This window comes from Peromyscus leucopus, chromosome 12 (assembly GCF_004664715.2).
Source record: "Peromyscus leucopus breed LL Stock chromosome 12, UCI_PerLeu_2.1, whole genome shotgun sequence".
NCBI classification, from domain to species: domain Eukaryota; kingdom Metazoa; phylum Chordata; class Mammalia; order Rodentia; family Cricetidae; genus Peromyscus; species Peromyscus leucopus.
Window position 1 is genome coordinate 30,952,183 of NC_051073.1, and position 15,751 is coordinate 30,967,933.

The 15,751-nt window shown below is 37.3% G+C and overlaps 1 protein-coding gene across 3 annotated transcripts in view; it reads left to right on the plus strand.

Moving 5' to 3' along the window:
- The window catches only part of Cadm2 (cell adhesion molecule 2), a 981,723-nt gene that overhangs the window by 735,317 nt on the left and 230,655 nt on the right, over positions 1-15,751 (plus strand). For all 3 annotated transcript variants that reach the window (XM_028876715.2, XM_028876716.2, XM_028876717.2), the window contains one exon: positions 8,775-8,924. In XM_028876715.2, coding sequence (XP_028732548.1) covers positions 8,775-8,924 — 150 coding nt within the window. The remainder of the gene's footprint in view (positions 1-8,774; positions 8,925-15,751) is intronic.

A 15,751-nucleotide genomic window follows, 5' to 3' on the forward strand; every position in this document is an offset into this window, starting at 1 on the left:
ATAGTGAAATGATAGGAAAATACAGGTTAACAAACAACAGTCTATATGCAAAAAGATAAAACATTCAAATAATAAGTTCCTTTGGGATTCATAATAACCTCTAAAATTAAAAAATTTCTAAATTACGAATATAAGGATTTAGTGATAATACTGAATAATATAAAATTAATGCAATGGGATAGAAAAAACATTTTACATAGAAAAAACACCTTTTCTAGGAATATTATAATAAATAAAGAGGTTACAGTATATAATATATAGTTTACTGGATCACCTAGTCAGAATCACTGTATGGATAAATTGGAGACATGTTTTTCCATAGGTACTATCTTTTGTTATGAATAACCTATAAAACTCATCTGACATTCTGGAAAAAAGAAAGACACATGGAGTTTTTTAAAGGAGAATTATGATTCTGTGGGTCAGGAGCTGCGGGTGCCACTGTAAATCTGAAAGAGCCTTTTGTCATGGCTCAGAAGCCAGCAAAGAATGAGGGCCAATTTTGGGTATGCAAGAGCTTCTGCTCCCTGGGTTGGTTTCAGAGTGTGATGCTCACAATGGCCACCATGAACACCAGGATCTGGTCTACAGGATTGTAACTCCCCGAAGCTGCCAGTTTGGCACGGCTTTGCTTCAATATCAGAAAGAGAAAGTCCTTCCAACCTTTCCTGGCCTTGCAAGACCCAGTGCCCGCCAGCTTTGTCTCTTCCCAGCGTTGGTCTGGCAGTTGTAATGGAACACAGGTCTCAAATGTGCATCCTGTCTCTATGGAAACTGGCAGGCAGCGAAGGTCTGATGGCCATGCTCCACAGTGGCTGGGCTGAGGGATGGCACAGAAGGTAGAGACCAGGTGTTAAACTCTAAAAGGAAAGTTGAATCCAGAAAAAAATAAAGGAAGTAGACTCAAAGAAAAATAAAATTATTTGGTACGGCTAATAATTTTTTAGGAAATTCCTAAAATCTAGAATATAGAAAACAAAATAGAAAATAGAAAAGGAAATGACTAGCGATTTCTAAGTAAATGTGTAAAAGAAGAGAGAGCTATTCCAAAAGCAGAACCAATTTGCACTTAGTTATCAGTCTTAATTTTTCCTCCAATTTCGCTTCTCACATCATGGAACATTCATTGTGGTTCTCTTGAGAATTGGAAGCATGCATTAATGACATTTGTGCTTTGCAATCTAATAGGCTTTAGTATGCAATACGTGTTTCAGTCCACACAACTACTGAGCCACAACTTTCACATTAGAAGGTTATTTGTTTGGAATGCCTTTGGTAATTTAGTGGAAGTAATAGCATGCTGTGTGTGCACTTAGGTTTATTTTTAGACTCTAATTTAGGCAACATGAGTGATCCTGAACTTTGTAAGATGTACTTCTTTACTTAAATACCCTGAACTAGTTGGTAGAAGAGATAATAGAGATAGACAAAATGAGAGGAAAGAAAAGGTTGAAGAAGTGAGTGGGGAAAGAAAGATGGACAGAGAGAGCAGAGACTAGTAAAAGGAAAACCCTTAGAAATAGTCAGCATTGCACATCATTTTGAAATGAGCAGCCCACTTCTTTCAATGTTTGTTTGGCTTTCATATTTCACAATAATTAGAAGATTCCACATCTACTGATCCACTTGGCAATTGTGCTTTTTACATCAAATGAATAAGAACCTCAACACACACGCAATGTATCATGCATTTAAACAGTGTTCTTGAGTGAAAACACAAATATTGTTTAAATAAACCAAAATATGATGTGTGCTTTTTGACCCAGGTGGCAGTACCTTTTGGAAGTTAGATAACTTTACAGATAAAGTGAGCAACTTTGACATGGAACCACACCCCAAAAGGGAGGATTAAACTACATGCCATTGTATAACTCAGGAGGTTTTGACACATTTCCGTTGGAAAGCTGTGTGTCCTGAAACCCTCCCATTTTCTTGTTGTTTTCTATTACTGTTTTTGTTCGTTTCTTTGTTTTTCTTTTTAAGTCTGGATCCATCTTTCAAAGGGTCTTCCTGATTTTCAGGAAGAGAAATGATAATGAGAGATCCAAAGTTGCTGTTCATTACCCCACACAATTCCATCATTTGTTCTTTAAAATTACTGACTAACTTATTCCCTCTCAGCAGTGCAGACCCCCAGCCTCACTCTGTCTGCCTAGGGCTATCTTGGGTGACTGTTGCTCTCAGAGAGGAAGCAGTCATCCACAGCTGCAGTGGTGCACTTTTGTGGTCTACGCCTAAACTTTAGCTCAGACAGAGATGGAGAAAAGCATCATTTCCACTCACGCATTGAAGAGATAGCAAAGCTTGAAATTTGTTGTTTGTAGAAGTATAGCCATGTTTGGAGATCACTGTTAAAACATGTGTCTTTATCTACTCACTCTGAATGCTACTCCAGCTCATTCTTATTGCTTCTTTGTTCTCATAGTCCATCACAGCCTATCAACAAAGTGACAGTTGGCTTCTTTCTGGGCTGTGGGATGGTGTGCTAGATATTTTTGTGGTATGACAGTGAAGGCAGGGGCAAAACTTGCAAGTGAAGGAGAGCTGTTAAGTAACTTATTTCAGTGGGAGAAAAGCCTCAATTTACTTCCCTTTTAGTTTGAGGTTCCTTAATTGTACAACAGATGGAAACACTGGAGAAATGAAAGGCTAGAGGCACTACTTGTTCTGCTATGGAAAGACTGGGATGACATTTAACATTCTGGTATATAAGTTATTCCTTTAAGTTTCTTTATTACCTACACATTAGCAATTTATAGCTGTATAAATGTGAAAGTTTATAACCACAGATGTTAGATTTACGTAAACTGGACAGCCTAGGAAATCTAGCACTTCAACCTCAGTAGACAAGGAGTGGAAGAGAAGTTGGAGCTTGTTTCAAAAATTTTTTACTAGATTGATGATGGGTCAGAGGAAGAAAAAATAAGTTAAAAACCTGTGCAGCTGTTGCAACCAGAGACATCAATGATGACTTTCAGTGGTTCACTGAAATATTTAACAGCTTTCTCTGTGGGGAAAATCATCGCTTCTAGTGTTTGCCAATTTCCATGGTGAAAATACTCCCTCTGTGGTCAATTTCAAGCTACCAACTTATGTCACTGAGTGCAGGGAGGCTAGAGTTTCATCCCATGGAATCTCAGAGCTGCACACATTATGCTTAAATTGAATTTCAAATGCACTTTTACTTGTTGAAACGAGGTGTGAGGGTCAGCATGTGCCTTCACAATGCTTGGCTGTAAATGACACTCTCTGAAAACCATAGATACAGAAGCACAGTTACATTCAGTTTGTTTCATAACCAGTCTATGATTAAGCAAATTGTTCTTAAAAGAGAAGACAAGTGTTGAAACTCTTGATTCTGCCTTTCCTGGCTATAGGATAGGGCACAGGTTTTCAAGTTTCTATGCACAAGCCCAGTGATTTTAAAGGTGGAGACAATGACAAGGTGGACTCTGTAGATTAATATAACACACGCACCGAGTATTGTGTCTAGCGCCACAGCACAGCGCACACAACCCATTAAATTCCCTGCATTTTCTATAACTTTTGGCAGTATTTGATAGTTGAGGTGAGATAACAAAGAAAAGGAATTAAAGGGTGTTGATACAAGAGAAAAGAAAAAAAATTTCATGATCAAAGCGATCTACCCTTCTAACAAAGCTCAAGTATGGCTTTTTCTTACTTAATAGCTAAAAAATGATACACTCTTTTCTCACTTTCTAGTGCATACATTTTGTACAGTTTACTTATTTCAGTTTCTGACCCATTTGGGGGCTGAAATGATGTTAGATGTATCTGTTCTCAGTCACTACTTCTATATCTTTACATATGCTAATAATACTGCTTCAAAAAGAACTAAAACAGGTCTCGTGGTATTTTGCTAATATGTGGTTTGTGATAGATTTCCTTTATTTTAGTGAAGTAGAAGTCTGTACATTTATACCTTGATTTGACCATGAACAAATTTAGCACAACTGAGTTACATTTGGGTCATTCTACTCTCACAAACTATACTTAAAATCCCAGCCAGTGTTCTAAGAAAATATATTCAATTTGGATCATGGGCATCTCCTTAGGAACTTCCCTTTAAAGTGGAGCATGCTAAGCAGGATAATCCTGTCACAGGTAAGATCCCCTGTGACCAAACATTTTTTACATTGTTTTCCTTTATTGAAAACAGATTATTTCTCATACAATATATCCTATTTATAGTTTCCACTCCTCCCACCCCCTCCCTCCTTCCAATCCCCTCTGGATCTTCTCCCTTTCTGTCTCTCATTAGAAAAGAACAGAATTCTAAGATATAAAAACCAAACATGACACAATATATAATAAGATGAAATAACTATCATACCAAAGTTGGACACAGCAACCCAGCTGCAGGAAGAGTCTAAAGAGCAGGCACAAGAGTCAGAGACCAACTCATTCTCACAGTCAAGAGTCCCATAAAAATACTAACCTAATAGTATAACATATATGCAGAGGACCTGGAGTAAACCCATGTAGACCCTGTGCTTGCTGCTTCAGTCTATCTGAACTCATATGCACCTTGCTTAGTTGATTCTGAGGACCATGTTCTCCCAGTGTCCTGTGTCCCATCTGGCTCTTACACTTTTTCTGCTTCCTATTCCATGGGATTCTCTGAGCTCTGAGAAGAGGGATTTGATGGAGATCTCCAATTTAGATTCTCTCTGAGTGCAATGTCTGGCTGTAGGTCTCTGCATCTATTCTCATCTGCTACTGGATGATGATGACTGAATAAGGCACTGACCTATGACTATATCAGAATATCATTAGGATTTTATTGTTTTTTTAATATCAGTCATATTTGCTTTTTTCCCCTATGTCTCTTAGGTATCATATCTCTATTTCTTGGTTACTCAAGCAGCATCAAGTATGGGTTCCTTCTCATCAGAGTGGGTCTAATCAAATTTGACCAAATCAAGTCAGACATTCATTGGCTATTCCCACGAATTCTATGTCAAAATTGGCCTATCATATTATGCAGGCAGTACAGTTTGTAAGTCAAAGATTTTGTGGATGGGTTGGTGTCCATGCTTCTCTATTGGTAGCCTGCAGAGTGCCTTCCCAAACCAAAAAATGCCTGATGGTGTTGTATGCTAAGATACTGAGACATGTTGGGGGAAAGGAGGTTGAAGGAGTTCTTTGTGATCCTATGGAGATAGGTTTGAAGAGGAAAGGGAGACCAAAGCATGTTTCCTGTTACAGAGCTTGGGTTGAGGCTGGAGGGACTGGTCTTAGGGTCAGTAGGAGAGGTGTGGGTCTTCCTTCAGCCTACTTGTTGCTTTGGGAGGTGCAGCCCTTGGCTTAGCAAGGGGTGCCTTTTGTGTCTGGAAGATGGAATAGAGCCAATAGTTGGAGAAGGAAAGTTAGGATGGGACAGTCTGTGGGATCCACAAGAGATGTGGGCAGGGGAGACAGACAGCTGTAGCTTGTGTTCTGCTGAGCACTAGATATGAGACTGGGAGGTTGAGGTCTGTAGGAATAGAGGAGAAAGTCTGCAAGCAGGCTACCTGGGGTTTTTTTTTTTTTTTTTTTTGTTTATTTGTTTGTTTGTTTCAGACATGGCCTGTGGTTACCAGCTCTTAATTGGTTTAGAATTGAGGAAGGGAACAGACACTTTTACAAATAATAATATGAATTCGCTCAAAAGAAGAGTTAGTAAATTGTGAACAAATGTTGCCTGGAAAACGTTTGCTTCTAAGCTTAATGAGCAAATCTAAACCAGTACTGACTGAACAAGGTTTCTTCTTCCTTCCCAACAGTTTTTCTCAGGTTTGAAGTCACCTTGCTGGCTCATTAACAAACTTCTCTTCCTGTATCCATCCCTCAAATGTTGATTCATGAAATACAAGGAAACAGTATGTCCCACATGATATGCACATAATAAATGAACTGAAAAGACATCCTAACTTGATATGATATTACATTTTCCAATTGAGAAATCTCCTTCAGAAAGACATCTTGAGATTGAAAGGCAAAGTTGAGTCACGAGGAGTTAAAAGAGGAAAGTCCCAGCTACTCAGTGTTCTCTGCTGCTCAGAACCAGAAGCAAATGGCAATTCAGACCTCTGAGAAGAACTCTGACTACCTGCAATACAGACTTTTAAATTGATTTTAGAAAGCACATGTCCTAAGGGTATTTAGGATTAGTTGATTCTCTGCATGAGTTTTCTCTCTATTGGGAAAACTAAATTATTTGACTTCAAGGACTTTACACTGCAAGAGTGAAGGGACTGAAATCATACTTCCTTAAAGTCAGAAACCATGTGGGAAGACGTTTGAGGGAAATTGTCTTCACTCTGCCCTTGAAGGTCCTGATGGAGGTGTACCAACATACATCAATACCTAACATGGAGATAACCCTAAAATTTTATCTTTTTTGTGCATGGTTCAGTAATTAAATATTGAAATCATGATTAAAATTAGTTTCTTGTATAGCACAGAACAGCTAAGGGCAGAAAACAGTGATATTTCTCTTATTTAATTTTACAATTTAAATTTCATTATAAAAATGATTATTGGTGTTTTTCCTTTTGTTGTCGAATTCAAATTTCATCAGACACGACACACCCCTTATGACTCAACAGCCTCTGTGGAAAGAGAAGAAAAAAATGGTCAACTTACAGGATAAACTTTAAATGGTTCATTGACTTAGTTTCACCATGGGGAAAAAAGCATCACTTTGCCTCCCAGTGTCAGTTTACCCATCTGTGAAATGAGAAGGATAATATTTTCTTATGGGGATGTTTTGAAAATTATTTTGCAAATGTAGTAGATAAAATTGTCCCAAGCATCACTGCCTTTTCTCCTGAATTCTTTAAAGAGACTGACAGTGTTATTTAAGTACTTGTTGACAGCCAAAGTATCCTCTGGGTGAACCATGTATATTTATCAGCAGTGGTGAGCTTTATGATATTGGAGAGTCCCTTCTCCCTGGACTGCTCAATTTATGCATAACATTAACATCAGGGAATCTAAGAAAAACACCTTAAAAACATACTGAGCTCCATATTGATGAGCTGATAATCTCAGGCAAGTATTCCCTCTTTGTGTTTGAGTTCATGTTTGCTTGGGTATGTTTTGGTTTTGCCCCACCTCACTTTGCAAGATTCACAGCCCTCTGAGCTCCTTGCCAGAGGTCATCTCTGAGATGAAGGCAAGACACACCCCATTATGATTCCTGCTGACTTGCAAGAAAACCACCAAAGACTATATTATCTAAAACACTGATGTCAAATTTAAAATTCATCTTAAAGATTAAAGGGAGGTGTCCTGGGGAGTTGTCATGGTGACTTGAAGAGGCTGGCATTGAGAAGGAAAAGCCCCTGGTAAAAGATTTTAATACTCGAAAGTTTTAATTATGTAATGTGGTCATGAACCTTTGTGCTTGTGTCATTTAAGACTGGAAAGAAATGTTTCCCTCCAGGCCCTTCTGTGTCTTCTGGTGCCAATCAACAGGCTTTTGGTAATAAAGTTCTTTATGCCAATGGCTCCCATACAACCTCAAGTGGTACTTGGAGTAATGACAGAATCATTACAAACTGAAGAAGTAAAGGGAAATATATTTCATGGGTATGATTAAGCCATCCTAATGACCTTGAATATGTAAATGATTTTTGACTTAATGAACTAACCTGCTCACATAATAATATTTTAACCTGGCTCTAGTAAGTCATTTTTACCTCTGTGGATGTTTGTTATCAGACTTGGCAGATTTTATCTCTGGATCATCATTTGGAAATGAAATGTATATATTACATTTGTGCATGGAGCTACCTTGTATAAATTATTAGATACGTACTTTTAAGTAAATTGATTACATAGATGGCATTAATAATGGATATGATACATGTAAAAATAGAAAAACTTGGTTATATACTGACACTATCCATATTGATGATTCATTTAAGAATTTAAGAAGATGCATTCTTCTGATCATGAAGATAATTAATATGAAAACATGAGCAAGGCGGTTACAAATTTCTGCTTGGGAAACCACCAAATATGCATATTACACACATGTGTGGTATATATAGTTGTTGGAAAAAATATCTTGCTATTGTTATTCAGTCTGGCCTCAAACTCCTGGAATGCAGGGGTTCCTTCAACTTCCTGAATATTGAAGACTACAGGTGCATGCCGCAACACCAGGCTTTCAAAATATTTCAGTGAATATTTTATAGGATGGATATTCTTTATAAAATAATAGTCAGATTGTTTTGTATTTCAGAAAATAGCTCTATAAGGATTCCTAGTAAAGTGGGATTCATTTTTCATTTCCTTTATCATAAATTCACTCTAAAGTTAGAGTTTTTATATATTATGGGCTTTGTTCTACATTTTAAAAAGTTACCAGGGAAGTGTTTTATGTGTTTCCTATCCTCCTGCAGAGAGCTTAATTCATGCAACATCATGCCCTGCCTTACCTTCAGCAATGACTCCATCTAACCCAACATAATCAATTCTAGGCCTGGGAAATTAAAGATTATTGTGTTACTATTGCAATATGTTTTCATGTGTGCCTAGGAAGGATACATATTCTGAGAAATAGAAGCAAATACAAAGGAGCTTTAATGATACATTGGTAGGGTTGTCTTACTGATTTTACGTGGCTTTTCTACCTTTTGTAATACATAATTCTGTTAGTTTAAATTTTATTTTGAGTAAATCCTCATGTCCAACGTAGATCTTGGGAAGTTAATCATTTTATAACTTTCATTTAATCAACATTCTCTTCAATCTCCTTTTAGGCAGCCAAGGGCAGTTCCCACTAACGCAGAATGTAACGGTTGTTGAAGGCGGAACTGCAATTTTGACCTGCAGAGTTGATCAAAATGATAACACCTCCCTCCAGTGGTCAAATCCGGCTCAACAGACGCTGTACTTCGATGACAAGAAAGGTGAATACATTTTCTCAGAAATGTTTTAAACATGTTTTGAAATACCCTAATTATAATGAATTTATTTTCCTAAGATGATTCAAATTATTCCTTTTGATTACTAAACTGCTGCTGCTTGTACTTAAACATGATAAATATTAAATACTTTAGTCTGCAAGTCATAAACACCAAAGATAACCCATGTCAACTTTCTAATAAAATAAACAGCTTCAATTCTATTGGAAAACGCTTTTCCTGCCTGCTCCTGGTAGTCATCTTATCACTGTACCCATTCATTTTGGGAGCTCTCTTGTTTATTGAGTGAATTTTTTTCTCATACAGGGTAATATACCATTATTTTTATGATCCTAATTTTACATGTTTAAAGGATGCTTTCATTTGAGGAAGTTTCATTTTGTAAACTTTTTTCACATCAATTGGAACAGCAAAAAAAATTATAGAAATAATTTATCTATTAAGGATAAATGTAAGTTGGTTTAAAAAATTGAAATCCATTGGGAAGCTGTATTTATGTGTGCCTAAAAGGAAGGTAGATTTGGATTCAATTAAGTAAGGCTTCTAATAAGATAAAAACATAGATTATGGGTTAAATGTTTTAGTGGTGAAGAAATCCACACTCTACAACTCAAGCGGGCATCTAATAATAGATGTCTAATTGTTAATGCTTCACCCACTATTGTGACAGTAAATGAAACAGTGAATTCTAATATTCTTATGAAATGTTTTAGATAACAATAAGACAACCTAAAATCTGCTTAAATTTTAACTATTAAAGTTTTGACCAAACAAACTATAATGAAGATGCCTAGTCCATTTGAAATATGTATTTCCTATTTTTTATATATTTGTGGCCTTTTTTCCTCTTTGATATTATCAATTGAAAATGAATTATTTAGGTTTTTAAATATATGATGAAGCTCTGGTTAAATTTATAGTTAATTAAGCTCAAAGACATTGAAGGTCTCATTGGACAACTTTGCTTAGAGACCAGACAGCTGAGAGTCTCTGACCTCATACACAGGTGGTAGGGTAGGTGACAAATGAAAGAACAGAACATGGTGGATAGGAAAGGACATGTGCTTGGAAAACCATGGATATGGACCAGAGATTATGTTGGTTGGGATTCTTTGAAAAGAGGCTGGAAAGATGATTCAGAATGTGTCCTGCTCTTCAAAAGAGCCCAATCGGAGAATCTCCAGAGAAAGAGAAATAATAGGGTCGATGAATGAATATTTTGAATTTTGTTTTGAAAAACCAGCTCATTCAGTTGTGGAGGAAGACAGGCTTAAAATATTTATGGGCTGGATAGGGAGCTACAGACCCAAGGGATGGTTCCCCTCATGGTCCATGCCTAAAAGTAGAACTGCCTCCCCAACAGGGATCTGTCCTCAGAATTTCTCTCAAGGCCTTCAACAGACAGAGTGAGGCCCAGTCACAACAGTATTCTACTTTAGTAAAAAGTCTAAAAGTTGCAATACTGGCTTTTAGACAATAGCTTTATAGCAACATATAAACTGGTGTTTCACCAAATATTTGAAGACAATAATTTCCTCTTACCTGTGAGGCATGCATTTCAGGACAACCAATGAATGGGCCTAGCTGTGAATAGTGATGAATCCTGCATACACTATTCCCTTGACAATCACAGTTTTTCTTTCTGAAGTTTGGGTTATAGGAACTCTTTATACAGTATATTGTTATGCAATCATACTTTACATTTCATTTGTGTACATATTAGAACAAAGGTAAAATATATTAATTAAGCAGTATTTCTTTTTTCTAGTCTTGCATTGAAGTAAACAATATGGCTTAGTAGTACATTTTCTATATTTATATGATGTAGTATATGTTTACATTTGCCTCAGTGCATGTGTGTGTGTGTGTGTGTGTGTGTGTGTGTGCGCGCGCGCGCGCACGTTCAAACATCTTTCAATTCCACAGGACAGCTTCAAGTGTCTTGCTCAGGAGCGCTATCATCTTATTTGAGACAGAGCTTCTCAGTTCTTAGAACACACAGAGCAGATTCGTCTGGCTAGCTAGTGAGCAGGCAGCATATACTTGTCTCTGCCTCTAGCACCAGAATAGAAGGAGGGTACCACCACATCGGGTTTTTTAGGTGGTTTATAGGTATCAAACTGAAATCACCATGCTAGCAAGGGAAGCAAGTACTTTCTCAACTTAGCCAACTCTCAAAGAGCAATTCTTTGAAAGTATAAAAGACTACCAAAGGGAAATTTGTCAGAATCAACAACCATGGATAATATAATGTTCAATCACTCTATTGCTGCTCTTTCATCACGCTGTATAGTAACATGTTCTACTTTTAAATGGATCCTATACTTCTTCAGGAGATATTTGAGAGTATGCTTACAGTTGACACCTACCATTGAGAGGTCACATCCTCAGGCACAAAGACAAAAATCTATATTAACTGCCCTTGCCTCCCTCTCCATGGTTCTATAAGTTATCCTTTACAGAGCATCTAAAACTGGAATTGATTCTGAGCATTTCAAGCTAATGCATTTTTTTTTCCTGTCGTAAATAGAGCAACTTGTAATACAATAGCTGCCGAGTGTTGCAAGTAGGCACCTCTTCCTCTGCAGGTTAATTATGGAGGGAGGACAGCTCAGAGTACATTTGTGATGTCTACCTATGTATCCCTGCATCTTTGAAATTTTCTAAAATACCTAATGGTTCTTCTCATGTTAGTTATTGAAGTGTTCACTTGTTCCACTGTTCCTTTTCCTGATCTGAGCTTACAGTTACATTGCAAAAACCCAACCCTCGACTTCCCCCTCCCCATCACACTGCTCTCGTTGTAAAATACATTTCTGGCTATTTTATCAATTCATTTACCAACTGTGATACTAGAATAGAAAGAAGTTAATGGGGAAACTTTTTTATGAATGCCAGTCAAACATGGTTATTCCCTCACCTGGCAGTGACTCGGTTCTTTTATGATATCTTAACTGAATGGAAATCACATCAAAGCAATGGTCCTCAAATATGAGAACTTGAAAATGATGGCATTTTTTGAAGGTTTTGAGTTGCAGATTTTCTCACCCTCTTTGTACTGCATTTGTCCATCTGGTCTTCTCATTCCTGAGACTTATTTTGAATCAACAAGTATGCAAACTTGTGTCCAAGCTCAGTGAAAAAGCCAACACATTTTAGACACCTATACATGCTTCTTTTCTGTGCCCTATATTATCTAGCCCTTTTAAGTTGATTGCTACTGCTCAAAGCTCTAGCATATCCCTGTTTTAAATGTCCTATCTTAATACTGCTCTTATTTCTGTATCAGATTGTGTTGTCAGTGGTTCATCTACAACAAAAATCGTCTAGCATGTATTTCAAGTTTAATTGTTCAAATTCATCATAGAGTATCCAAATGCTTTAATGCTGGAATTGATTGTGAAAACCAGCTTGACACTTTGGGCTAACCAAGTCTGTTTTCACAAGAGTTCTGCATCTATAAACTGGAATTTTGGTGCTGTGACAGGTTACAGAAAACATAAAAGAAAGAGAGAGCAAGGGAAGGGTACAGTTGGAAAGGGAAGGAAAGACAATGGGGGAGGGGGGAAGGGATGCAATGGAAGGAAATGGAAGTGGGGAAGGGAAGAGAGAAATAGAGAGGATCAGTAGGAGGGATTAATTATTCAACCAAATAGGCCAAGCATTACTGCTGCTGTGACTTCTGAGGGTGTTCTGAGTACTCAGACAAGCTACTTAGAAAAGTGAATTCTCAACTGGGATGAATGAAGAACTCAGGGTGGTGGCCCATTGTCCTCCTAATGTGAGAAAGCTTGCTGACCTAGAATTGTGAGCTCTGATAAAGTATGTCAGATATTGGGCAGGTGACAGCCAGCTAAAAGAATTGAGCTGGAATCTGTCAAATGTGAGGATTCAGGAACATCTTTACGGGGGCATATGTGGTGATTGAAGCTATTGGTTGACATGAAACTTACTTGGCAACATTTCTTATCAAAGTTAAATGAAAATTATGATCTTTCCTACATTTGGGCATGTTTATTGTGATAAGTCATTTCCACAGCTATTAATGGAAACAAGATATCCAAACACTAAGGAAAGTTGTTCCTGAACCTACAGCTAAGGAGAGCAGTGAAGGGATTTAAATCTTGACATTTTGCCTTGGTGCTAACAAGGATGTCCCAGACTCAAGGACCTAGAGGGGGAACAAAAACAAACAAACAAACAAACAAACAAACAAACAAACTCCAGGTCTCGTACCCATCTGTTTCTGTTTGATTGTTTGAAGCCAAGTCTTATATATCCTGGGTTGATCTGCAAAGCCCAGGAAGGCTGAGAATGACCTTGAACTCCTGGCCATCCTGTCTCCACCTTCCTGGTACTGCAACTGCAAATAGACAATATTCTGTCCCATATGCTGTTATTGATTTTTTTGTCACCTATTTCTCCCTTAAACAGCAGATATTCCTTTCACACTGTTGAAAATACACATAAAGAAAGGCAAAAGGAGACATTGTAACAGTGTTCCTACAGAGAACAATTACATGATAAGGGAAATGTCTTATGCATGGGATGAAAAATTCAGTAGCAGTAGCCACATGACCATATCTGTACTTACATTCTTTTAAAATAAATAGATACTTAAAATTCCACTGCTTAACCATACTAGTCACACACCAAATGCTATACAGCTGATAGTTATTCTTTGGAAACATGGTTCTGGAAGTAGGTTTGTTCTTTGCCTGATATAATGATCTACTTATCTAATTATAGACACAGGTAGTAGAATATAAAACTGACAAGAAAGAATCACATGTCTGTCACAATACAGACTTCAAATGTTAAACAAATAAAAATTTGCTGTTGAAATCATAGGTTTAGAGTCCGATATGACTTTTGACCCCGCAACTGAAACCAGTCAGTGAAGCCTAATAGAAGGTGATGATTGACAACTCTCCAACGGTGATTGGGTGGATTGATTGGATTGGGAGTGCATTTTTGATAGGTTCCTACTTGCTTTGTGCATACCAGAAGACAAGAAGTCATTAACCTTTGAAGTAGAAATTTTATTATAATCCAAGTCCTTTATAAACAGCTTATGGAGAAGTCATTTTCCTTTCATACTTAAGAACTTAAAAAAGAAAAAGAAAAAAAGAAAACCAAGAACCATGAAATGTAGAGAAAGCTTTGGCACGTGTTTCTCAGGCAGTATCCACTTGTTAGGACCCTCCTCTTCCAATATACACAAACCTCATCTCCACTGTTCTAAATGGTTGGTAAGCAGGTAGGATTGCTCATGTATGTAAAGACAGAGCAAAACAGGTAGCAAAGATCATTTTAACTCCATGGAAGTATTCTTTGATATTTGACAATAGAAATGAAAACAATCAATTAGATCATAGTATCCATTCCTCTTCAGGTGAAAAATTAAAAAAAAAATGAAATAGCAAAAGCAGCTGATCACTTAATTCTCAGAAAAGAACACTTCAATCCTTTCCATTGACAAATACTTTAGCAAACATCTCTAGGAGTATAGTGTGCATATTCTGCAGCTGCAATTCTGTGCGCTTAGACTTGTCTTCATGTGAAAATGTAAAATATATTACTCTGGTATTTTACTTTACCAGACTTTTGATGAGGAGATGGCTTTGCTTGTTCTGCAAGCATAAAGACTGGAGTCCAGATCCCCAGCAGGCTTGTAAAATGCCAGGTGGGTGTGGGATTCCTGTTATCCCAGCATTTGGGGGTGAGCATACACAGGGGATCCCTGAACAAAGCTGCCAAATCATCAAGCTCAGCATTCCGCAGAGGACACTGTCTCAGTAAATAAAGTACAGTGATGTAAGAAGATGTTAAAAGCACCCTCTTTCCTTCACATTCATGCATAGACTAGTAGTCCTCACATATGAGTAAGCATGTGTGCACCTGGGCATGCACACTTGATACATACACACTTGCAAAAACATGGCCCAATATTTTCCTCAGTTTCCTAAAGGAGTGAAAATAAAAATCTCCCCAAAGAAAAGCCCCAAGTCACTTGTGTTAATTAACCAATTATTCTGCTGATGATTTTGCATTAATGTTGAGAACAATGGAAAAGGAAAAATATGAATGAAGTTTCCCAAAACAAGAATGATAAAGAGAAGAAGAAGGTGAATTTTCAATGAAGGTAAACTTCTGAGGGCTCCATACCAATCAATGACACTTCCCAGTGTCTATCTGTGCACCTGGTATCAATCAAGTTGACAAGCTTGAAAAATATTAAAGATGAGTGGAGCAAAACAGCTATCAAGCTAGACAGTGCCACATTTCCTTTTGTTTTCTTCAAAAATACCAGGTATTCTCCTTGTTCCCAGTAATATACAATTAATACTATTGTCTTGTATTTGCACAATACTTTACAGAAATGTTAAATAGCCTTCAACATGTTTAACATTTCTTATCTCAACCATAGAATCATAAGGCCTTCCCATGTTCTCCATAAAAAGGCCCTTGAAGATTGAAGACTGTGAATACTAAACTTATGTAGGTTACTGTGTGCAATGACAATCCTTTCATTTCTCTTGTCTAGTATATATGATATATTGTTGTGGAAATGACTTCTTTTTGTTGCCTTTGTTTACTCTTTATCATTTTATTTTTCTGGAGGAAACAACAACTTATCCTAGAGCACTGCTCCAAAGATATCTTCTTTGTAGTTGGTCTTGTCAGTGAGCCTACCTACCACCTCAACCCTACCACACCACAATATCTTCACACTAATTAGAAAGGCTTGTAGTGAATACACGCATATTAACCAAAAGGAATCAGGTCTCCATTTGGAAACTAATGTTAAA